This window comes from Pleurodeles waltl, chromosome 4_2 (assembly GCF_031143425.1).
Source record: "Pleurodeles waltl isolate 20211129_DDA chromosome 4_2, aPleWal1.hap1.20221129, whole genome shotgun sequence".
In the NCBI taxonomy this organism is placed as follows: domain Eukaryota; kingdom Metazoa; phylum Chordata; class Amphibia; order Caudata; family Salamandridae; genus Pleurodeles; species Pleurodeles waltl.
Window position 1 is genome coordinate 943885624 of NC_090443.1, and position 26411 is coordinate 943912034.

The following is a 26411-nucleotide window of genomic DNA, read 5'->3' on the forward strand; positions in this document are numbered from 1 at the left end:
CTAATGATGTGGTTTGATAAATGTAAAATCAATAAAGATTTTGTTAAAAAAAGATGCTGCTTTAGTATCTTTTTCTTTGAGACCGAAGTCTAGCCAGGTTTCAGTTTGAAGGATTTTTGTTTCCATCTTCATTCACCTAGTGTCAATTGTCTCTTCCCACATTGAGTTTGTTGGAGGAGTTCTTGAGGTTTTGCCTCTTTAGTCTCAATGGTGTGGTCATTTCCATTATCTTTGTCATGGATATGTTGTAGTGGTTAGTCTTGTGGGTTGCTGTTTGATTCTGAATTGGAGGTTGAATTGGAGGTTGAAGGTGTGATAAGATTTTAGAGAAAAGCTCATGGCTATTGATTTAACTTGTGTCGCTGAGACATTTCTTGCGTCTATAAGTTTGACCTTTGCGTACAGTTCGCTTGGAAAGTGGTCTGATAAGTCAAAAGGTAGTTGGGATTCAAGTGACAAGATTGCTTCATTAATAGATTGAGAGTGAAAACTTTTGCAGGCCTGTGTAGATGTTCACCACGTCATGATTCTTCAGGAAGTTACCAAGATGGGATACCCAGGAATCTGTGTGATTAGGCCAGAGGAGATAGAAATTAAATTCCAGTACTAGTGAATCAGTATTCTTTGTTAAGAGATGGAATGGGGATTTATTTGGTTAGCCTTCTTTACTGCGTCTGGCCCTAGATGGCCCTTGATGGAATCTGTTTGGTCTCACCAGGGAAAGATGAAACCTCCTACAAAGCTGTTGTTGCTTGGCAAAATAGACGTTTCAGTGAATAAATCAACTAGTTGTTTGATGAGGACCTGATTGCTTCCCAGTGAGTGACACAAAGTGAGTGTTTTGTAGGCAGAAGCTTCCACTGTACAGATTTCTACCGCCATATATTTGAAAAAGGGGAAAGTTTTGGTTTTGAAGGAATTTAGTTTGATAAAGCCCACCACTGCTCCCTGCTGCTGCCACTCAGCCGTAAAGACCCCGCCCTGACACACAGCTCGGGATGCAGGTTAGTGTAAAATAAAATTGGTGTGAATAGGATGGCCATCAGCCTGGAGCAGCTTTCCCCACTGCTGCTTAGCAGATTGTGGCCAGCAGGAGAACAGCACTGATTTCATCACTCAAATCCAGGACCACAATAGACCCTTTGCTGGACTCATAAAGTCCTACCACATGAGTGAAGGAGTGCTGTGGACTCCTGCCATCTCGCTGCAGCATCCAGATTTCTGCTTACAGCTAGGTTGATGACACATGCTGAAACCTGCCGGGCTGCATCTCTAAATATGAGTGGATAAGACTGATTGCTGTGCTGTTGAGCCCTGGGTGAACGTGCTCTGACTAAAACTGCTACGGTGCTGGGACAATTTGACTTTTAAGAAGCCATTGTGGAACTTCTAAGACTGTTAGTTTATTACAGGCCCTAACCTGAATGGTTGTCTCACATGAATGGGAAATAACTATCATCCTTAGATACGGAAGTAGACCTCAGGGACATACCAGGGCAATACCAGACTGCCATCCTTACAAAGAGTGTGTGCATTATTTGTTGTGTGACATATTTCACTTTATGTTCATATATAAATACTTATTTTTTCATAAAAGCAAGTATCTGGCTAGAAATTCATTTACTGCCTTGTCTGAGTGCATTTTGAGTTGTGAGCGTTTGTACATATTGCATCTAGCCCAACCCCCCTCCAAGAAACTTTAGACTGCTTGATCCATGCTACTACTGAGATTTAAGTGCTGAAGGAGTAGTGCCTAGCCCAGTTACTCAGGACCCATAGTAGGTTGGGCCTTGGAACATCATGAGCAAAAAGGACACAACCCTCATTGCTGGCCCATTAACTCCTGCTTGACCTGTGGCCCTCTAAAAGGGGTTCTAACATATTTGTAAGGCATTTCTATTTTTGAAATCTTCAGTAAAAGGACCGTGGTCCTGTGGCTAGTAGTCTACAGCAGTGTTCCCCAACCCCCGGGCCGCGGACCGGTGCCGGTCCGTGGATCAATCGGCACCGGGCCGCCCCACTGTGGCGGGCGGTAAATGTTTGATAATTTTTCCGTGGCCCGCTTGTCACACAATGGGACAAGCGGGCCACGGAAAAATTATCAAACATTTACCGGTCCGCGGCGATAAAAAGGTTGGACAACACTGGTCTACAGGACCACGGTCTCCTGCTTCCCCTGAAGCTGATCCCTAAATGAAAAGTGGACCTAAGGGGACATCTTCCCATTTTTTAATTAGTGGCCACCCCAACTTGGAAGTCCGTAACCAATCAATGTTTTGCAAGCCGAATTGCATTGCAGACCATTGACAAATAGGTTACTGATTTGCAATTTAAAAAGGCCACCTTAAACATGCCCATTTCAAATTGCTAATCATTAATCATTACTGAGCCCCTTTAGCAATTTAAAAAACTTTTCTAAATTGTTAAAATGTGTCAAGTATATTGGAAAAGGGTTTTTGATAATCACAGAGTGTACGACTGGTAAACATCTTTGTACACCTGGCCCTTTTCTCCGCTCTCCATTTCTTAGCTCTATCACCATTGAAAAAGAATGGTGAGACCATACATTAGCCCTGTCTAGCCATCTCGATGAAGAACACAAATGGAATAGTTACAAAGAGTTCACATGTGTTGAATCGTCAACAAGCAGATGATGGCTGTTTTTAGATATGAAAATACTACGTCACTACTGCCTCCTTGGTTCCAAATAACTGGGTTATTTTTTATTGCGTTTACTTTTTTTGCTCTACCCATGTAATCTCCGACCACTGTGACACCTGTGCTCCTTAGTCTGGTCTCTTTCTGTTACCATTTTTGCTCATGAGTGTTTCTGAATGTCAGTGCTTTCAAAACTATTTGTCTCTGAAAAAAAACAGGTTTAATACTGTGGGTGTCTAGCGTTATATTTCTTTCGATAATTTATTTATAAGGTGACACTTGTAGGGTAACCATCAATTACCCTTGGAGGTTGACACGGACCTTTGGACTCAGATAGGAGTGAGATGGTTAACAACAATGAAATCAACTCAATAAATATCACCTTTCATATGGCCATGAATCACTACACCAGTTTACTAAAGTCAAACATTTATTGCACCTTTAGATTAATAATGCTAAGATCACGTAAACCAAACGCAAGACCAAATGATAAAAGTACATGAAGAACACAGGCTGACCAAATATTCAAAAGAAGCTTAACCTAGACAGAACATTTATCATTAAGCATTCAAGAACCACTATACAGATTAACAACAACAGCAAATAAATGATTGTTACAGAATACATTTAGTTATTCCAGATAAATTGTTTACAATCAATTTATATAGAATTTTCAAAGTTATAATGTGACATCCCCAACTATTACTCTAATCTGATAAGCATGTTTACGCTTCATGCAAAAAAAAAAGAAGACAAAAATTAATTCGGAAAACATCGGACTGTAGCACTAACCAAAAATAGCGGTTGGATTTCTAAAAGAGAAAACATAAAAATCTTTAAGAAATTGCACATTTGGTTATATCTCTCCTAAATGGATCAGCAGGCAGCGATGTCTTCATCAGTGGAGCACCTTCTGGTCATCTTCATTGGGCAAATGACTATATAGGAAACTGTTCAGTAATGCTTGGCCTTAATGTATCTGAACTGTCAGTGGCAGAAAGCTAAAACACATTGCACATTATTACACTAGCAATAATAAAAGCACATCTGAACACAGCTAGGAACAAAGAGGAACTTACATCACCTACTTCTGTTATATTAAACTTCTAGAAAGCAACTAGCTAAAACCATATTGGTCAGTCTATGGGGTGGTTTAGGTCAGTCCCAAGTGAATGTTCTCCACCTTCACAGCTCTAACCTTTATTCATTTTCTGCATTTATCATTAGTTCCTCTTTTCTCAATGCTGTCACCAGTTTCCTCAGCAAAATACAAATGTTGCAAACTATTCAGAAAGTAAGTCTATTTTTTCATGAGTACATAATATCTTCGGGACACCAGACAAACTGTTATAACATAAGAACATAACCTTCCACAGTGCTAAATCAAAACACATGATGCTTAGAAAAATAATTTCACAACATTAGCATTTAAAACATTGCAGCTGCAGCTCTAACCAGACCTTTTTTTAAATGAATTCAAAATTATATAGAGATAAACATTTCATAATTTTCAAACCATTAATCATTTAGTACAAATTAATTTTTTTTTTCAATACATTTTATTATGAATACACAAAATATTTCATTAGAGTTATTTTATTATTATGTGGAACTAGATTTATGGCTGCCACCATAGTGCTCATGTTTTCTAAACCACGGGTTTTTCTAAAACACTCGTTTTCAGCATTACACATTTTAAACACATTTCATTTTGCTTTAGTAGCACATTTTTATTAATGGTGTTTACGCTCCAGCAATACTAGCCCCTCAGTGCTCCCTACTCACTAACTGAATATTACTGCCAATGGAATATAGTAATGAAAGATTGTAATTCTTGTGTAATATTTTTGTAGACACCAACGTTTTGATAAAAAACTATATATTCTCACCCAATGGTCATATCGATTCCATATTTCCATGCCTTTTAAAATGTGCTACTTAACATAGCAAGTGCTGAGAAATGTGATTTTTTTGTGAAGCTCGAGTTGAATCATTCTCAACAAAGCTTCAGTGGCCCTACCAGCCATGTCTCATTAACAAATTAATGTAGTTTTAGTGGCATTCAAGCATTGCTTTTGAATACATTGTCAGAGCAGAGTTGGGCAATGAGAACTCTAAAAAACATGGACATACATGAAAAGGGTCCCCTTGACAGAAGCTGTTTCTTCTGTCCAGAAACTCTGGTTGTTTCAGTTTCCCGGCAGAGAACAAGGTCCTGAAATATAACCGGATCATTTTTTCAAAATCGAGAAATACTTTTTTGGGATGTTTTGATGTGCGGTAAACTGAAGAAAATTGAACTATTATTTTTTAAACCTTTAGAAGTATGTTGTATGCTTGAATGCCTTTGTTTCACTATTGGCATTGGTGTTTTAATTTATCTAAGCTCAGAACTAGAAGAGAAGATGTCTGCACATTCTCAAATGGAAACACTAGGGCCCAGATTTATGAAAATTGGCACTGCACCAAGTGCTGCTCCACTTTTCTTGTGCCCCTTAGCGCTCCCCCTAATGCCACCATGTGTGCGCCATATTTAAAATAGGGTGCACCATGATGATAGTCAGGGAGACTAGTGTGCTAATTTTTTACGCTAGTCCGGCGATTTGCAGGACTATTGTCAAAAATGTTGACGCTAATCCTGCAAAGCACTCATAGGCCCATTGAACAGAATGGGAGCCTCTTTTTAACGCCTGCACTTAGCAAGTGTTAAAAAATGCTGATAAACATGGTGCAAAGGAATCTCAGAGATTCCATTGCGCCATTTTTACGGCCCCCCTACCGCCGTAACGCCCACCTTGCATACATTATGCCTGGTGCAGACATAATGTGGTGCAAGAAGTTACAAAGTGGCGCAATAAATGCATTGCTCCACTTTGTAAATATGGCGCAGAGTTTTTGCCATTCCAATACCACATTAGTTTAACAAAATGATGCTAATGTAGCTTTGGAATGGCACTAGGCCCTCTTAAATCTTGGCCTAAGACTTTCAAGTATGCAGGGTATTAAAAGGATTTTGGAAATGAAGAAAAGGAAATAGATTCAGAGCACTGCATTTCTCCTTCCATCATTACAATCATGTAATAGTGATTTACAGGAGTTCATTTAAAAATTCAGTGTGTAACAAAACAGAAGCTTACACTAACAGAAAGAAAAGAAGGAACCTCTATAACCTGCCACTGCTATAAGCATCCATGTTTTTAAAACCAGATGTTTATTTCTTTACAGTTATGTACATCTGTGAGAATGTATAAGGTTTAGAACCTTTCTTCTACAGATAGGTGTATATTGCATCTATTGTTTCTGGAATATAAAGGGGGTTCCTTATTTGAAAGAGGGCAATGATAGAAATATTGAAATGTTCCTAAATGTTTGTAAAGCGCTAGAGTGTAAAGAACTCTTCAACACACCATTGGCTATTCATTCAAAGATGCTCTTCTTCAAGGGAGGCACCTAGGGCCAACACAATTAGTTGAAAATAATACCTATTTCTGGCTCCTTTGGCAGGCAAAAGCTTAACAAATCTCTGATGTTCCTCATTTCATGTGTTTCTACTAATTCCATGGACATGTGCCTTTCTTCGGGGAAAGTGTGCAGGAATTCTTAGCTGCTTCAAAATCCTGCTTTCAACTTCATTTTACAGTGTATCTTTTGCATTTTATGTACAGACTTCAAGGCTGAAAGTGCTGCTATTGTACACCTTGAATCACCAGAATTCACAATGGACTCAAATGCTAATTGACTAAGATCCCATAATGTTCATCAACACCTGTATGCAAGTTAGTAGCTCGCTCTGTCCAAAGTAGCAGCATACAATAGTACAATATTCTTTTCTTCCCCTGTGCATGTCCAAATGTTACAGACTGTTCATCCAAGTATCTGCTGTTAAAATAACAAGATGCTTTTTCAGAGGGCAGAAAAGAAGGAGAAGGGACCAGGTGTGGCATTTTACCAATCCCTACCCTTGCCTAAGAGAATAATAGTAAAGGACATTCCCTCTTGTAATACGATTTGCCTTAAGTGACCCACCAGGATTCATCTCTATCATATCACCCTTACAAGTGAGAGGAACAGTAATTATGGAGAAAACCAAAGCCAGGTGAAATTCTCTTGGTTTTTAGATTATGCTCCACTAGGCAGGTTCATGAATAGACATACTTAAGAATTGCTGTTGCTTGGAACTCGAGGTGAGATAGTCATATGAAGAGAGTGAAAACTGGGGTTTTAAGTACAGTAAATGTGTTGGGAAGGTTTGATTTGAGGTTTGGTGGTGCTGTGAGCCACTCACCTGAACTCCAGGTAGTTCCGATGGGGTGACAATAATCCCAGAAGCCCACTGAGAAGTGACCGGCCAGCAGTGAAAGACACACTGCACCCTTGGAGTTTCTAGCGGGAAAGGAGGTTGGGATGAATGAGAAAGAGAGAAATACCACGACTTCTGCATATTCAGATTTGTGTACTCTAGGCACTGCTGGGCTCAAGGATATCTGGATAATGGTTCTGGATTCAGGATACTAGCAATCAGGATTATTCAGATACAAGGGTCTGGACTCAGATTTCTCTGTAATGAAACCACACTTTAAAAGAGGAAAAGCTAAACAGATCTTTGGCATTAAAAAATGTCAAATCAACATACCAATAATTCACACTAGAAGCACTTCCCAGTGTGATTCAAAGATTATCCAGGAATTATCATGTACAAGGATTTCACTGAGAGGAAATAACTTGGTTTAATTACAACAAAACTACTTCAAATTTTTCAATAGTTGAAGAGTCTCAATAGTTCAAAGTTCATATGCAGATGTGCAATGGCAATCTGATTATAGCTCTCAATTGTCCCAAAAGTCTTTAGAACACCAGCAACAGATTCTGATCAAGAAAACACAGATTGAAAACCAACTATGAGCCAAAGATCCGGGAAGATGCAGCCATTACATGAAATACAACTTTTCTCTAATGTCGTTTAAGTCAAAAGATTGATCCGAATATTATTGATGGCTTTAGATGAGATTAATTATTCAGCACTGATCAAGATTCCAAATTAAACAGAAATACTCATGTTACCTTATTTGGGATGACTCGTGTCTATTTGCCAGCTCAAGAACGCGCAGTGTGAGAGATGAACTGCAAGCTGACTGCCTTTTACAGGTACTGTGGAAATACTAGGTCAGAACTTCAGGAAGAGCGTTGCTGCAAGGAGAAGCCTGTTGCTGTGAAGGTATAGATGCTGCTTCTAAGAGAGGATTGCTGCTACGAAGGGAAGCCTGCCGAAGACTGGAGACAGGTAAGAGTTGATTCCAAGTTAAATGAGGCTAAGCAGGGTTTACTCTGAAACACCGGCTTTTATAGCCATCCCAAACCAGGTGCAAGGAAACACATGTGGAAAACATGTCATTATTACAATTGCACATGTTTCTCAACTGACTTTTTTCCATTAGGAGGATCATTTAATGAACCAGTAGTTGTTGACAGATGACATGTGCTTCCTGGATTACCTAGGTGAGGCCCAGGTGGTTGGAGTCTGTTGACGTGCTTCCTGGATTACCTGGATGTTATCTTGACACAAACATTGGTCTAGATCTGTTTTAAACACTGCCATTATGTTAATAAATGAGGTGCCAAGATACACAAGGTTCTCAAAGGCATAACAGGATTCAAACTGGTACTGTGTTGGAAAAGAAAATAACAACTTCTCTGATATTACTCATAAGGGGGGGAATCCGGCATGACTAAGGCATGACTAGCCCTGCTCACAACAAGGACCATGAGAGGTGGTTTATCAGTAGAGCCTTTAAAGAAGTGGTGGTAGGAAAGTTTATTCTTCAAGCGCTCTATTGAGCTCAGTTATTGGCTCTGGATCACCATGTTCGCTAGGAGCTGCTGGAGGGTCCTTGCTTAAGGTCACTCCTGAGTCTCCCAGTGAATAAAATGGTACACTTTGAGTCTGAAGCTATCTCTTATCTCCTGTTGGCCAGATTGCATGCTATTAAATTTGTGCATGGCCTAATGCAAGAGGTTATCAGTGCTAATCTTTCTTGTATGACGATGCAAGACATTAGGCTGTCCATGCAACAGCTGCTGTGATCTTTTCTTAGCATCAGTGGAAAAATGGGTCAGTGCCTTGGAATATCAGAGTGTAAAAATATTCTCAGGACAAATGCCCTGAAGAAGATTCACACGGGGAACATTATGTTAGCTTCTGTAATGGCAGATAGACACTATTTAGCCTCAAAAAGCTCCGTGGCCCACTCCTTGGAGCAGAGGCTTCATTACATTATTTGTCCTAGGTTTCAGAAAGATGAATGAGGTGTGTTATTCTTCAGCTTCAAGTAGGCATTATTCTTGGCTGGAGTTTTGCTGGATACAAAAGGATATGCTTTGGAAAGTGATAGCTATTACTTTTGCTCTTTAAAAATGCAGTATTCCATTGTCCATCTATTGCTAGATTGTATCCTCCTTTTAAGTGAAAGAAAAAAGTTCTTGTGCCCATGTTTTTTAAAGGCATGGTGATAGATCATATAGAAACGCACTCGCCACTTTAATTGCAGTAATCAGCTTGATTTTGTGGTTACAGTAGCTAGTAGCATATTGCTTCTTCAAAAACTAAAATTACAAAAGCTTTTTTCGTACATTGAATGTGGTGTCTATGTGAAGAAGTATATTGTGCAGAGGTTTTTTAGGTGTTTTAACATGCATGATGAATTCTTTGTATTTTAAACAACAAAATTGTAATGTGTATCTATTTGAGACGTTATTACTATGTGTATGTTTTCATAAGATGAATGATATTGTAATGTGTATTTTTATTTTTTTTATGTGATTGTAATACATATATTTCTATAAGATGTATGTCTTTGAAATAAATCTTACTGCTATTACTTACAAAAACAAGGGAAACATTACATCTGAGTTTGATTTAAGCAATTGTGAAAATATGTCACAACAAATTTAATTCATTTTCTTATGTATCTAGTTGAGGTATAGTGTAAACTAATATTGTGTTGTGTGAATTTTAAACTCGCTTCCACAAGGTGTTATTGGTTGCCATTAATGTCTGGAGAGCTTAAATGAAGGGAAACAAACTGACAATATCCCTAGACCTTCTGACTAACTAAAGCTCTTTTTTAACACATGTTTTCTTGTGTTTGATTCCTATAGGTCTGCAAAAGAGGTCTGGGCACAACATGTTGCTGTAGAGGTACTCACAATTAATATTCTATTCATATTTTTAAGATCAAGGTGGTCATTATGTTTTTGGCGGGATGCCCCGCTGACAAAAGAGGCGGTCAATGGAAGACCGCCAGTGGCGGCGGTCGGCATCCAGCCAAATAATGACACCTGGACTCTCACCACCATTGATGGCGGTGAGGTCCGCCAGGCGCCATGCTGGCGGTCGGTGGCAGGGGTGGATGCTGCTTCACCCTTTCCGCCACGGCAGTCCAGACACCTCCACGCCTATGATGATGCAGTCCTAGGCGTGGCGGTGTATGGAGGTGTGGCGATGCCGGCGGAGCAGCATCAAAGGAGCCCGTTCCATCCTGGAGCAGCGCCATGGAACAGGTAAGTGTGGGTGTGTGTGTGTTGAGTGTGTGAGTGCTTGGGGGGGTGCGTGTGTGTTTGTGAAGGAGGGGATGTGTGTCTGCGTGTATGAATTTGTGTGTGCATGTAGGAATATATGTGGATGTTGGGGGTTGGGGTATGGATGGATGGTGAGGGGGGTTGGGGAGGGCCTACAGGGAGATTGGAGAGTGGAGGGATGCGGGGTCGGTTTTCAGAGTTCGGGGGGTGATGGGTGGGGGTGGCTCTAGAGGCTTGGGGGGGTGGGTGGATAGTGGCAAGGGGGGCCTGGCGTGTCACATACAGGTGATAGGAATGTGAATTCCTGTCACCCGTATGCTTTCTGCCAGGGATTACTCTGTGGGGTATCCCACCAGGAAATCCCTGGTGGAAATGGGATTATAATCCCACCGTCGGTCCTGCCTCCACCGTCGGGTCGAATATGCCTACCGTCGGCCCAGCAGTTGATTCTGGCCTGTCAGTGGGTGGTTGAGATGCAACCAGTTCACTACTGTGTTCAGAATATGGCGGTCTGGACCGACATGCCGTTGGCGGTAATGACCGCCACCGCCGGCGTGGCGGTCATTACTGCCATTTTCATAATGAACACCCAAGTCTTTGAATATATATTGGGGATTTCCACTCCATATGCATTACTCCTTTGTGTCTATTTGCAATTGCAACACATTTTAGAGTTAAGGGCCTGATTTAGAGTAGAGTTGAGTCATACTGGAAACTCATCCAATTCATGGAGAAAATTGCTAAATCCAGAGGAATATAAAGTGGCTGAATGTCCTCTATCATAGTGTCCCAACGACTCAGCTAAAACCACCACTAGGTATTCCAAAAAACACCAACTAAAAAGTTATTCTAGACATGTATTAGTTAAGCTTTTACTACATAGATGTGACTGGTAACACCTATCAATATAAGAAAGTTTTTCTCTAGAACATGTAGGAGCTGCAATTTAAAGCCTGTCTAACAGCTATGATCATCATAAAGTAGCACTGACATATTTATTTAAGGCATAGAAAACAAGCATAAATAGACAAGCAATGTTAATATGCAAATTTATGTTGAAGCCACTCTCTCTCTTTGAATGAAATTGAACTGAATTGAATTAAATTACCTAATGGTAAATCACATCTGTTACCCCACCTCTGGTGTTCTGGCACTCAGGTCAAAACAAGCAGATAGATTTTTTTGGCTATTATCACAAAAAGTAAGCATAATTCAGTAGCAAAGAAATGCGAATATGCACATTTTTGTTGAAGCCACACTCTCTCTCTGAGTTGAATTAAACTGAATTTAATTGAATTATATACTTGTATACTGACTTATATAGTTGTAAAAGTCAGAATTGTACTCATCTTCTGAAAGACAGTTAGATTCTGATCTATTATTGAGTGGAAGTTCATTCAAAATCTTAGTGGAGTGAAAGTAGAAGGATTTACCACCAGGGGATGGGCAACAAGCAGGCAAAAGAAGAGCAAAGATTGTGTGAAGGTATTTGGAAGTTGATATGAGCTCTAATATCCAAGGGATGTTGGCTCAAAAGAGCCTTCTGAAAAATGCATCCTGTGCACCAGAAGCCAGTGAAAAACCTTTAGAAGCTTGGATATGTGTGGAAGGCAAAACAAGCCTAACAAGAGTCGAGCAGTGTTGTTCTAAAAGAGTTGCAATGTTTTCAGAAAGATGGAAAGAAACATAATATACAAAGAATTATGGTAATATAGACAAGACATAGTCACTGGCTGGATGACTATCTTACAGTGCTCCATCAGAAGACGTAGCAGCATTTTACACAGTAATCTCAAATAGAAACAGTTAGAAATGACTTTAATAAATTGTGTTGATCATGTTGCTTTACAATTATTTACCATACCTAAGTTCTTTCCCGGTGACCAGATAGAGGAGGGGCCTCTGAAGATAAGAGGCTCTGTGTTTTCCTTCATTCAACTTTAGGGCGATGGTGTACATCCAGGAGGCTGCCTTTGCCATACTGTGTCTGAAGGTCCTGGCTGTGGCTTGAAAAGACAATTTACATATCATCTCTATACGAAATCAGTTGGAGGCCAAAGGAATAAATCAGCTCCCCCAAAGGAAGAACATATAAATTGAATAGCATTGGGTTTGGATCACAATCTTTGTCTGGGTATACCACTATAGTCACTAAATAAATCTGGTAGCCTGGCATAGAGCAGACAGGCTTAACTCAGGGGCATTATGTAAAGTACTTATGGAGCACTAAAACAGTAATAAAGTCGAAAAGCAAAATAATAAAAATCCCCAAATGAATTATAAAGATAGAGTACAGTTTAATAAAATGACAAAAATCGAAAAAGGAGAATCATATATATATTGAGGTTTTTTTAAGTTTGAGTCGAAATAGTACCAAGAAGCACAAAGTGCTAATGACAGTCAATGGTCGTGGTAGACCACAACATAGGTGCAATTTGATGCTGATCACTATGAAGTGTGGGCAAGATACACTAACCAGGTTTGTCTTGGTTAAACAATTTACCTTCTGATTTTAGTCCGTTATGTCCTACTCCATCACACAATTATACTTCTAACCCCCAACCCAAGGACCTCAGGGGAGGCACTTAGGGCCAGATTTACGAAGCTCTTGCATTGTTCTTTTGCCACGTAATGTGATGCAAGGCAACACAAGAGCTTCTATGAAATTTACTAAACAACAGGCATCCACCTTGTGTGGCTCTGCATGACTAAATCCAGAGTAACACAAGCCAGTGTAAATCACTGCCTTGGTTTACTCTGCGTTGGGAAGGCATTCCATGAGTGGAGTGTAGGTGTTTCCAAGCTTTCCCCGTGGATTTTGCTGCATCACAGATTTAATAAGGATAGTAAGCTTGGTATTGCTTCAAAAAGTTATGCGTTGCATTGTGCCAAATGTTAGTAGATCTGACTCTTAAAGATTCACTGGGTGGCAGGTCGAGGCCAACAGGATAGTCAGTTCAAAGTCCAGTTGCCACTGATCATGTGAACAGTTGCAGGAAAAGGGCCTCTTGTGGCATGTGGTGTCCCAATAGCTTTGAAAAAAGGTTAGTTTTAGGGTCCTTGGAGTCCACTTCTTTGTTCTGGGTACAAGATAGAGAGCAAGCCCAGTCCTACAGGGCTCTTCTTAGGTTGCAGAAAGCAGGTTCTGTCCCCTTCTGTTATTCCTCAGGTCCAGACGTATTCTGAAATGGGTTCCTAGAGATGCCACAATTATGCCTGGCACAAGCTAGTGTATGGCAATGACCACTGGTATCACCGTAACTAATGAGGTAAAGGTTCCTAGACCTAACCCTGCCCACTTTGTGCATTTTCATGATGGCCAAAATCTTCGGGCACATTTAACTTGGGAGGGCTGGGGGTGTGGATGGGGAGTGTACTATAGTAAACCTAGTGTTCTCTAACAGCTAACTCTAAAATACAGTATAATGCAGACCCTGTACCCACAAGAATCTCAGAGACTGACGTCTGATGGAACACAGCTGTTTTCACCAACCTACATGGGATGCACAAGAATTGTTTTAGCATCCAGCCTTCACCCTTTGAAGTGGACACCAAATGTTATATGTAAACCCAGAAGACCTGTCAAACAGGCTATGACATTGTAATGTCAAAAGAAGCCTACCGAGATAAAGGCCTCATTTGCTGGGTGGACAAATCAAGGGTCTCTTTAAAGTGCACCACAAGTGTCATATATAAAGCCCCTTCAGTCCTGTCCAGCAAGATGTGGCATTCAAGCAGGAACTGACGCATTAATGACAAAAGGATCTTCCAAGCCCCGCTGTGTATTCCGTGAGGTTCAGTTGGGTCATCTTTCAGGTTAGCCTATTTTTTGCTCCTGGGAGCAAGTTAACAAATCCTTCACACCTGTTTAAATGATAATTGCTGGCTGGTTCAAGTGGAAGAGCAAAATGCAGATTTAGCTTCCAGGGACTTTAGGCATGGCAAAGGGACTTTACGCACTCTAAGTGACTTTTAGAGTTGTGTTACAGAGCTGTGTTGAATATTTAGGAAAAATCTAACTTTTCTTATTAAAAATAAATTGTATTTTTAATAACTATTAAAAATAGGTGTTTAATTATTTTTACAGTTTGTACCATTCCAGAGATACAGTGTTAGTATTTAATATTTCATCCCATTACTTTCCAAAGAAAAGAACAGCCAACCCGCCTGTTGTTAGTGTAAGGACATGATTAACATGAAACATTTGAATGCCACCAAGGCCTATTCAGGTGTGACAGTGAAGTATTTAAAAGAAAGGTTTAGGCATGTCAAAGGCAGATCGTTTGACAGATTGAATTTGCAGTTAAAACCTGCACAGCCAGGCTACTGGAGACAGCCCTGAAGTCATGTTTACAGGGCCAGGATGCACAATGGTGATTTAACTATGACAACAAGCACAACTTGATAATTTTAGATGTGCATGACAATGATATATATATTGCGAGCCATTAGTCGATATTTCTGCAGTATTTGGAGTGACTTACCCTGCTTGCAAAAACCCTAGAGCCTCCATAGGAATCCTATGAAGTTAGATGATCCCCTCCACTCACTAACGATTCCACGTACTGCGGTACGGAAGTGTGAATCATTTCAGTGTCAAGTACGACCTGAATGAATTTGATCAGACATGTTGATACAGTATGTAAATATTGTAAATATTTTACAAGCAGGTCTGTGCATGGTGGTCAGAGACTGTGATACATTGAAAAATGTATGGGCTTCCTCATTGCCTTCCAGGTTCTCCTGCCTCATTCCCTTTGGGTCAACATTGGATGGTCTTACACCACTAAGTATTTCACCATTGGTGATCATATGCAGAGTAGAAACACCAGCACACAGTTTGTCCTTCTAGTGTAGGGTGAACATAGAGTTCCTGAAGAAATGCCACATGACCCCACTGGGCAACCAGAGGCATAAAACATTAAGACCAAATCAGATTGCCCACTGAACAACTGAGGCTCAACTGTTCCTCTTCCATTTTTGTCTTTAACCTTGGGATAAGTTGCCACCGAACAAAGCAAGTGCTTGTGGGACTTCTTAGTCACTGTTATTGCTCACTAATATCTCACTTATCACACTCTACCACCCACCAAATCACTGACACAATGCTACAAATACGGGCAGGAACGAGATCTCCCATCAAAAGTGCCCCACCACTCGGGTGAAGGGCCCATTAGATTTTGCAGCACCTTCTAGAACAGAGCTGAACCTGATGATAAAGTATGGTGCCTAGATGAGTGAGGGTTCAAAATACTGAATTAGGGATGCCTTAAAATATACTTGTGGTACACACTAGGAGACCTCTTATAGGACACCCCTTATTTGACCCCTGCCAGGCAGTTGAGCAGAGGGTACAGTTGTGGAATGCCACATTTTTAATTGTTTTTTATGTTTTTATGTGCACCATAAACGAGATGCTGGAACCTTAGTGAGTTTTGTACCTGCCACAGACGCCTCTTGCTACTTCACAGAGCAGTCCTGCTTGCAATATCATATGCTATGATTTGTGATAGAAAATGTATCCAACTTGAGTTCTTGCACCCCAGGATAGCCGACATGTATTGCTGCACTTTGTTTGGTCCCAGCAATTGAGTATAGTGATAGCAAAATCCATGGTGCAGAGGCAGGTGTGTGGTATTAAACTCTTTAGCATGCATCATATGGTGGCTGAGCCTCTGTCTCAGGGATTCTTCACCATCTTCCCTCTCTATTTGCAACTCTCCTCCTGCCTCTGTTTCTCACTGTCCTCGCCATCTCTTTGCAGTTCCCATCCCAATGTCTGGGTTGCTGGTTTGGGGCTGCAGGAGCATTAAGGTAGACTAATTCCTACACGTGCCTCTGGGATAAATCATAGCTGCAAGCCTAGGTAAGTAAGTTCATGCTGGCCCCCCATACGTCTTAGCACACAAGTCACTTTAGGGCTATTGAGACAGATTAAGGCCCTCATTCTAAGTCTGGCGGGCGGCGGAGGCCGCCCACCAGACTTCCCCCCTCCAAAGTACCGCTCCGCGGTCCAGAGACCGCGGAGGGTATTCCAAGTTTTCCCCTGGACTGGCGGGCGGCCGCCAAAAGGCCGCCCGCCAGCCCAGGGGAAAACGACCTTCCCACCATGAAGCCGGCTCGTAATCGAGCCGGCGGTGTGGGAAGGTGCGACGGGTGCTACTGCACCCGTCGCATATTTCACTGTCTGCTACGCAGACAGTGAAATACTAGCGGGGCCCTCTTACGGGGGCCCCACGACAATCCTTACCGCCATCCTGTTCCTGGCAGGTGAGCCGCCAGGAACAGGATGGCGGTAAGGATTGTCAGAATCCCCTTGGCGGCGCAGCGAGCTGCGCCACCTTGGAGGATTCTTAGGGGCAGTGGAAAACCGGCGGGAGACCGCCGGTTTTCCCTTTCTGACCGCGGCCAAAGCGCCACGGTCAGAATGCCCAAGGGAGCACCGCCGGCCTGTCGGCGGTGCTCCCGCCCCCGTTGGCCCTGGCGGTTCTCTACCGCCAGGGTCATAATGAGGCCCTAAGATTCTAATGAAAAGGCTAAAATGTGTAAAATTATACATATTGCCTTTTCTGACTTTATTAGATCATGAAACAATTGAGGTTTAATTTCCATTAAATTTATTAAGACTGTCCAATGTATGCCTCTTTGCTGTTTTTGGTTAATTCCATTATGATCAGTGGATTGACACCCCCTAATTACACATTCTATTCCTATATTTCCCTGTTCCAGTTCAGCATTCTAGGAGTTATCTCAACCCCTGACACCTGTTTTTAGAACATTTGCCAATCGTAGCAGAAACTGACAGTTCTGACCTCTGTTTTCTACATTAAATCCACAGGACAGCATCTCTGACAAGCTGTGGAAAATCTCCAGCTAGGGATGAAATTCACATGTTCAATAGGATTTCTACAAAGACGTCCACTTGATACTGGTCTTCAGAGGTGTGTGAGGTCGCTTCAATATTATGCGGCCAGAAAGTCCCATCCCCTACTCAATTCACAACTAAACTTGCCCTGCACCCTAATTTAAGGTTTACATGCACTTGTGCTCTCCCCTGATGTGGAGTCTCAGCTCATTGTGCATGCCATCTAGCGCACTTGTCCCAATGACCCATGAATCCATGTGCGTTTCTGTTCCTTACTGATGTTCGCATATACCTGCCTTTGCAGAGCTGTCACTAACTATCCCTGTTAGAAATGGGGTCTTTGGTTGGCAGTCAGGTTACCGCCTGTCCATGCAAGGACCCTCACTGTAGTCAGGGTAAGTCACACACAATCCAAATTATCCTGTGGCCACCCTCTGGTAGCTTGGTACTGAGCAGTCAGGCTTAACTTAGAAGGCAATGTGTAAAGTATTTGTGCAATAAATCATACAATAACACCATATAGCACCACAAAAATACACCACAGTGTTAAAAAAAATATATAATATTTATCTGATAAGATGCAGGTCAAAATGATTTAAATGCAATAAGTAGATGTTGCGATATCACTGTAAAAGTGATATAAAGGGCCTCATTACAACGTCCGCCAAGGTTTAACAGCCATGCGGCCGCCAATGTGGCCACACTCCCTCTGAGCCCATTTTGACATCCCCGCCGGCCCAGCGGGAATGTCAGCAGCAACATGGGAGCCGGCTCCTAATGGAGCCGGCAGTGTTGCGGCTGTGCGACGGGTGCATCTGCACCCGTTGCGCTTTTTACTGTCTGTTGTGCAGACAGTGAAATGCAGTGTGGGGCTGTGCCTGAGGGCCCCTGCACTGCCCATGCCAAGTGCATGGGCAGTGCAGGGGCCCCCAGGGGCCCCGCTACTTCCCTTCCCGCCAGCCTTTCCATGGCGGTCTTCACCGCCATGGACAGGCTGGCAGGAAGGGGACTCGTAATCCCCTGGGCAGCGCTGCAAGCAGCGCTGCCCTGGCGGATTAAAACCGCAGGGACAACTATGGCGGTAAAACGCCGGTCCCGGCATTGCAACCGCGGCGCTTCCGCCGCAGTCGTAATCTGCAAGATTGTACCGCCAGCATGTTGGCTGTACAATCTCCAAAACAGCCCTGGCGGTCTTTGACCACCAGGGTTGTAATGAGGCCCAAAGTGTCTTAAGTCTTTGCAAAACGAAAAAAAAATAGTAAAGGTCTCTTGCAAGCACAAAGTACCTGGTTTGAGTTCAAAATCTCCACAAGAGTCCGCAGAGGAGGAGATATACGTGGAATACGGGGAGGTGTGCGTCGGTTTCGCTCCTTCGCACCCCAACTTGCGTCGTTATTTTCCACACAGGGAAGGCTTTGTGTCGATTTCCGGTGCACAGACTTGGTTCCTCTTCGGGTTGCAGGGTTTTCCGATGCCCCGGGGTCTGTGCGTGGAATCCTGGGCTTGCGGAGCGAAGTCACAGGTGCTGCGTCAATCCATTGGGCGTTGCATGGAATTTTCTCCTGCACAGCAGGTGCTGCGTCGATTCCTCTCTGGAAATCGGGATGTGTCATCCGGGGTCTGCTGTGCGTCGATCCAGTGGGCCGTGCATCGATCTCCTTGCGAAGTATTGTTGGGAGTATTTTACTGTCAGGACATAAAAAAACACTTTAGTGTATGTCCTACCTTAACCATACACTGCAGCCAGCCCATTGGGCTACCTATGGCCTACCTTAGGAGTATCATACATGAAGGAAAAGGGAAGGGTTAGGCCTTGCAAGTGGGTACACTTGCCAAGTTGAATTTACAGTCTAAAACTGCACACACAGACACTGCAGTGGCAGGTCTGAGACATGATTACAGTGCTACTTATGTGGGTGGCACAATCAGGGCTGCAGGCCCACTAGTAGCATTTGATGTAAAGGCCCTGGGCACCTCTTGTGCACTTTACTAGGGACTTACTAGTAAATCAAATATGCCAATCATGGATAAACCAATTAGGAGTACAATTTACACAGAGAGCATATGCACCTTAGCACTGGTTAGTAGTGGTTAAGTGCTCAGAGTTCAAAAGCCAACAAAAACAGGTCAGGAAAAATAGGAGGAAGGAGGCAAAAGGTTTGGGAATGACCCTGCAAAAAGGGCCAGGTACAACAATCCCCTATTGGGAATATGTCAAAATATTTTTTCCATGCCTGCTGTGATTCTGACCAGTGTGTGTCCTGCCACACAATGTTGTCTGTACATCACTTTGTATGTACTCTACTCCCAAACAAATTGGCATTGTGTGAAAAAGTGGTACTAAAGCTGTTGTGGTTCACTTAGTTGGGCACACACAGACTATATTTTAAGATAGGTGTTAAGGCACCTTATAGAGATATCTATGTTTCAGCATATTATGCTAGTAATATAGCTGACATGGTCAATCCTCTTGCAGGATAGATCTTCATGGTCAGAGGTTTGACTCATTAGATAACTCAGAAGGTTAATTGTTCTGATGCAGAGAACTGCAACTAACCTGTAGGTCACATATATCTGCTCTATGTAAGAAAAATCAGTAGATTAAAGCATTTTGCACATATCTTTGTTGCTGCAGATAAAAAGTTACAGTAAAGTAAGATAGATCAGTGAGTTTTGCATTCATTGTAAACTGCTGCATGTAACCAGTAAAGCATAAGTTTGAATCCTTGGTTTTAGCTGGGTAGTAAACTATCAATCTGTTTAGTGTACTATATGCATAGCTAGTCATTTAATTACACACACTAGATCATAGATGATATAGAGCCTCATTCATAGCCTGGCAGGTGGCCCACTGGCGCAATAGGTAAGGAAGGCTATTGTCTCCGTTTCCCTTGTGGAGGATGTGTTCAGTGGAGCCAGGAGCCAGCACTTCACTGAAGCCAGAGCTACTTTAAAAAAAAAATAATAATAAGGATGGGAGGCAACATTTTTTTTTTAACACTTAAAATTTAAATATAATACTCTAATTTCCCTTTAAAGTCTATGAATCTTCATCTTTTATTTAAATGTAAATATAAGATAAATCACAAAAAAACAGACCATATATGAAAATCTTCATTACATTCTGAAAATGGCAACACACTCCACATCATTTGAAGGGTGAAATAACATCAGTTCAAGTCAACACGAAGCATTTCTTGTGAACACTTTCTCAGCTTTGTCGAATGTCTAGGGGCCTGACTATGAGTAACACTCAGTGGTGGTCTGACTGCCTCACCCCTAGCGGTCCGCCTACCAGATTACGATGCTAGCAGTTGAACCGCCACAACACCACCGCCACCATCAGAATCAGAGATCCTGACAGGTTGGCGGTGGTGAAAGTCATGGTCAGAAACTGCAGTGTGGAGTTCGGCACTGCCATACTGATAACAACTTTCCTTTCTCCCAGGCTTTTCATGGCTGAGTCCCCCTGTCAGCACACACAGAATTCCATGAGTGCTGTGTGCGGCGGTATTGTCCTTGGCTCTCTCTGAGAGCCGAGACCAATGGCGTTGCACTGTTTCCACCAGTCAGCCTGGTGGCAACATTGTAATACGGTGGTGGGTAGGCCGGCGGCTTGGTGGCCGCCTCCCCAGTGCCGTATTGAAGGTCTGGTGGGCGACCCGACTGTCATCGCAATGAGGCCCTACGTCTTCATTTCAAATTTCAGTGATGCTTTTCAAGTTGTAAATCAATTTATACAGCAAAATCTCATTTTCACTCAACAATAATTGGTATTTTGCTTATACCATTAGATAGAGAATGACTAGCACTTACCTGTGTTGAACATATAAAACCAAGCAAAATTATTTGTGTCATAGGATTTGGAAATACACACAGAATAATAACGTTTAGAGTGAGGATTTGGATATGGTAGATTCAGTTGGGTACAACTGAAATATATCTCTTACGGTTCTACAGTTCCACTTAGTGCTACCTCCTTAAAGTTAGGACATGGTTTTCAGTGTTGGCCAAATTGAGGTTTTATAGGCAGGAAACTGAGCAAGAATTTTTTTAAATCAAACACCTCTCCTTCTGTTGAGGATTGGATTGAGGAACTTTTGTTAGTGTGTTCCATGAAATGTGAAGATTTTTGTACCACAAAGTATGGGAAGATTTCTGTCAACTATACCCTCAGTTATACTTGTTGTGAAACGTTTCTCTTCTTCGCTCTCTCCTTTTTTGTTTCACCTTTGCTACACTTATTCTGTCTACTAGAATTGTTATTTCTCATCAAAGTTAATAAACTTCGGCTCTTTCTTTTCTAGTGCTGGAGCACTGTGTTCTGACTAGAGATAATGCAGGCACCTTTGCATCTTGATGTTAGGGTGTCTGCATTACAGACAGGCTTGTTTTTGTGCACAAAGTGATACCTTCTTGCACACAAAAAATCCTTAGACGCATATTCCTCTTTCTATGGGTGCTGGAGAATGAAGATATTTCTCCACATTACAATTCTAACGCTGACGCAGACCATTTGGGTGCAAACCCCATTTTACAAGTCTTTGTAAGTCTAGGTTTGCACCAAAATGGTTGGGCAGATGTGCAGGAACACTCCACCCATGTAAAACCAACACGATGCAAAACAACTCAAATTCACTTTGCATGGCTTAGTAAATGCCAAAATTGATCTTGCTTTTGGGCTGCGCAACAAAAGTGATGCTGCCACCAAACAAATAACATATAGACTTAGGGGCTTATTTGTGAGAACCTTACACTGCTAAAGTGTTTTTTTCTGCCGCTCCAGTGGTGCAAACATCTCACTCATATCTATGAGGCCACACAAAGTGACTTTGCATGTCTTTGAATGGCCTCATAGATATGGAGTAAGACAAAGCAGCTCAGGTCTCTGCATTGCCTTACTCTGCACCAGGGAGGCATTCCATGGGCATTGCGGTGGATTTTGCTATGCAACATCCATGGGTTTTGACGCTGCCCCAGATTTACTTAATCATGTAAACCCAGGCTAGGCGTAACAAGGAGAAATATATGAATTTGTCCTCATTTTTTCATCTTTCCACGTGTACTGCATTTTGCATCACACATAGAAAGAGGAAAACGCCTCTCTCGATTGTTTTTTGCAGAAAAGTGCCCTTTCCTGCACAAAAACAATCCTGCATGCAATACAGACACCCTTGCACTGGTGCCTGTGTTGTCACTAGGCAGCCAATTGCGCACCAGCACACGGAAAAAAGGACAGCAATGTGCCATATTGCATAAATACGGTGCATTCCTGCCCTACAACTTTGGCGTAGGGCAGCGCAGCAAGAAGACTTGCGGTGCTGCCGTACACCAATTCACCATAAACAAACCCCTAGTTTCATAAATATCTATTTACCCATATTTTAGGCAATTTGACAAATTTGACCCAATCATGAGCTTTCTTGGTTCTTTTTATATTTCAAACTATTTATTGTGTCTGATTCAAGTGCTCTGTGCTTTATGTATTTGTACTTGAAAACAAACAAAATGTATAATCACATTTTTGGTTAATGATATTCATTACTATTAACATTGCAGTGCATATATTTGTGTTCTAAACTAAGTTGAAACTAAATTTTAAAATCTCAAAATGTCATTACCGTAGGTATTTGTTCTTTTTTTCTGGATATTGACCCTGTCGTCTGTCTGTCTTTCTTTTGTTCTTTCTCTTTGTCTTTCCTGCTTTCTTTCCTTATGAATACAGCCACAACAAACCATGTGACTATTTTGCAGTGCTCAAATTACTTTGCTACATGTTATTAGGGCAATTTTGCTGTAAGCATGTTCTACAAAAGTGTACTATGAAAATCTCAAACAAACGTTTTCATTTTGCAATAATTCCTATATTTTACTTACCTCTCCTAGATGTACCGTGAGGAGTTTGCTGATAAGTGGAAGTCCCTCAAGTTGGATGTTCTACTGTGCCCTGCCATGGGCCCTGCTTTGACCATTGGCTTCCTGGGAAAGATGATTGGTAACTGTCAAATGATCTCATTTCTTATACATTTAGGGAATAACTGTTGGTTTGTAATGAAAAGATGGCCCTCAGTACAGTAACAATCCATTCAGTCTACTCCTCCAATCTCCAGCTTCTGCTCTCACTGGCACAATGATCCAACTCACATTCACCAGTGCACCAGTATCAATGAAATCCCTCTCTCTCTATTCCATAGGTGACATTGTATGCTTCCCACAGGAAATCCCCCACACACACTACTGTGTGCATTTTCGATCGTACTGATGTAAACACATTATTTTACACACCTGCGCTTTAACAACATTTGAGAAAAAGTAAACAGGCTAAGCGTTATATTTAAAACATTTGTAATACTAGGAATAGTCGAGGAATGTTCTTTTGTTTTCAGCCCCCTAATATCTTCTGAAGCTCTTCATCTTTCTCTTTACTTTCCTCCCAATCTCTTATGATCATCTGAAATATCCTCCACCAAATTTACCCCATTGTAGATGAAAACTCTTTTATGATTTCAGACATCCTTATTTTGAAAGAACATTTTCCAATTTTCTCAGTTACTGGTTTTGTAAAAATAAACCAGGCCTTCCATATGCCTTTTGTCAATTTGATATACACCCAGTGACCCACAAATATTACCATTGCTTGTTTTTTTTTTTTAAATCAAACTCTACCTTAGCCATTTTCATCTTTGGTTTTCGAATCGCTTTCCCTCAGACCTCCATCCTTTTTATCCTTCCTCAACCCCACAGTTCAGTTTCTTTTCTCTTAGGATCACAAAACGGGTTATCCCTGCAGTGGTATGTGGTGCTAACCTGTATGCTAGCCTTGTAGCCGCCATTTTCTGCCAGTCTGCCCCATTGGGCAACCCAATGTCCACACACTCCTTTATTATTCTCTAACGATACTGACTCATAATATTAGCCTTAGGGTGCATAGAGAAGGTTTTCCCTGTAGTATGCTTTCCAATTTTTAACATGTCTCTATTACTGCTGAGGAGGTGTTGGATCCTATTAAGTGTAAAGATCCTTTTGGGAGATTCATCCCAATGACATTTTTCCTCATGAGTCGAACAATTGTCTCCACTGTCCATTCAGGCCACTTAGAAAAATGGTGAACAGATACTATTAAATATTAAAATATTGCATGATTGCCCCTATCACCGCAAACATACCCATAATATCCAGTCAGAATCAACACACAAGATATTAGGAAGAAAAGTACTCACCAAAAATTCTGTCACTCTGCTGCTTTACAGTTTGTCATGATTCAAGCAATGGGTGAAGTATCTGAGGAATTGATCATTGAGAGTTATCAACTTAGCTCGATTGTACTACGTGTGATGTGATTCTGAGTAACTGTTATTGTAAATTCCCTTTGTCATTAATAGGCCACAGAAGTATTTTCAGCCTGTCATTCATTTACCAGCAGCAAACTATTTGGCACCCCTAATCCTTGTTAATCATCAACTATTTTTTCATTACACTTACTCTTAACGTGCAGAGAGTTTTTTTCAATCCCTAATCCTTTATCAGCATCAGCCTCTGACATAGAATATCCAACAGAACAACGCATGCTAGAACCACGCATGCCTGAACAACGCAGTTGGAACAATGAGCGTGTTGTAACCACAAATGCCTTTACCACGCATGCCTTAACAACGATTTTTCATTGTAAAGGCATGCCTGGTAAAGGAATGCGTGGAACAGCATGCATGGCTCCAGCATGCGACTCCCTGACTCCCCACCCCTAAAACAATCCTACCCCTATGCCCCACACTTGCCCCTAAAACAATCCCACCCCACCCCCCACCCCTGCCCCTAAAAACTAAAACTACCCTCACCCCCACCCCCTCCCCATAAAACGAAAACTAGCCCGACCCCCCCACCCTGCCCCTAAAACTAAAACTACCTCGACCCGCCCCTAAAAACTAAAACTACCCCGTTCCCCACCCCTAAAAGTACTGCGACCCCTTAACCCTGCCCCTAAATCTTAAAACTATCCCAATCCGCCCCTAAAACTACCGCAACCCCCCACCCTGTCCCTAAAACTACTGCGACCCACCCCCCTAAAAACTTAAACTACCTGACCCCTGCCCCTAAAATTAAAACTACCCTGACCCCCCGCCCCTAAAACTAAAACTACCCCGTTCCCCACCCCTAAAAGTACTGCGACCCCTTAACCCTGCCCCTAAATCTTAAAACTACCCCAATCCGCCCCTAAAACTACCGCAACCCCCCACCCTGTCCCTAAAACTACTGCGACCCACCCCCCTAAAACTTAAACTACCCCACCCCGCCTCTAAAATCGAAAATTAACCTAACCCCACCCCACCCCTAAAAACTAAAACTACCCCGATCCGCCACCCCCATAAACTAAAATCTAAAACTACCCGACTCCCTCACCCCTGCCCACAAAACTACCTTGACCCCGCCCCTAAAACTTAAACTACTGTGGCCCCCCACCCCTGCCCCTAAAAACTGAAATTACCCCGACCCCCCACCCCCGCCCCTACAAAACTAAAACTACCCCCACCCCTGCCACTGAAACTACCCTACCCCCCAACCCTACCCCACACCACTTACCTGACCGCGTCCTCTCCCGATCCTGAGTATGTTTTTCTCTGCCTTAACAACGCATGTTCGTTGATCAGGACATGCGGGGTTAATACAGAGAAAAACAGAGTCATTGTTCATGAAAGTTTTCGTGGACAACGCACCTCATTGTTCAGGAGTCGTTGTTTAGGCTGTTTCTATTTATGAGTGGTCATCTTTTCATCCTTACTAAGCTGCTCAGTAGTAAACTTGATAAGCACCCTGAAGCTTGATTTCTCATCCTGCCTAGACTTTGATTCCCGAAATTTGTTTCAAAGACTTTCAATCAGTTCCAAATTTGAAACACACCACAAATAAAATAAAATAACAAAAAGCCCTCGACACCCATGCTGTGAGCAAGGGCTTTGCCTGTCTCACAGCAGAGAACAGTGTGTTATTCAATGTGTTATGGAATGCTAGGTAAATAATTTTCAGATAGGGAAGGACCTATGTATATTGTAAGCAGGCGTTATATGCATTTGCTTAGTTGTATGATTAGCAAATCATGTCTAATGTTTTGTAATGTCATCTTCATTTATCCCAGGTGGCAGTACCAACACCCACCTGTTTAATGTTTTAAACTTCCCTGCTGGAATAGTGCCTGTCACAACCGTGACTAAAGCTGATGAAGAACAGCTGAAGCATTACAAGGGGCACTACAATGACCGCTGGGACATGTTGTTGAAAAAGGTTAGTGCACTTCTGAACATTTATCAGGATGATTCTC

The 26411-nt window shown here is 42.0% G+C and overlaps 1 protein-coding gene across 3 annotated transcripts in view; it reads left to right on the top strand.

The window, feature by feature from the left end:
- The window catches only part of LOC138293504 (vitamin D3 hydroxylase-associated protein-like), a 203123-nt gene that overhangs the window by 162869 nt on the left and 13843 nt on the right, over positions 1–26411 (top strand). For all 3 annotated transcript variants that reach the window (XM_069232744.1, XM_069232745.1, XM_069232743.1), the window contains exons 12-14: positions 9814–9853; positions 22985–23093; positions 26229–26374. In XM_069232744.1, the coding sequence (XP_069088845.1) occupies positions 9814–9853; positions 22985–23093; positions 26229–26374 (295 nt within the window). The remainder of the gene's footprint in view (positions 1–9813; positions 9854–22984; positions 23094–26228; positions 26375–26411) is intronic.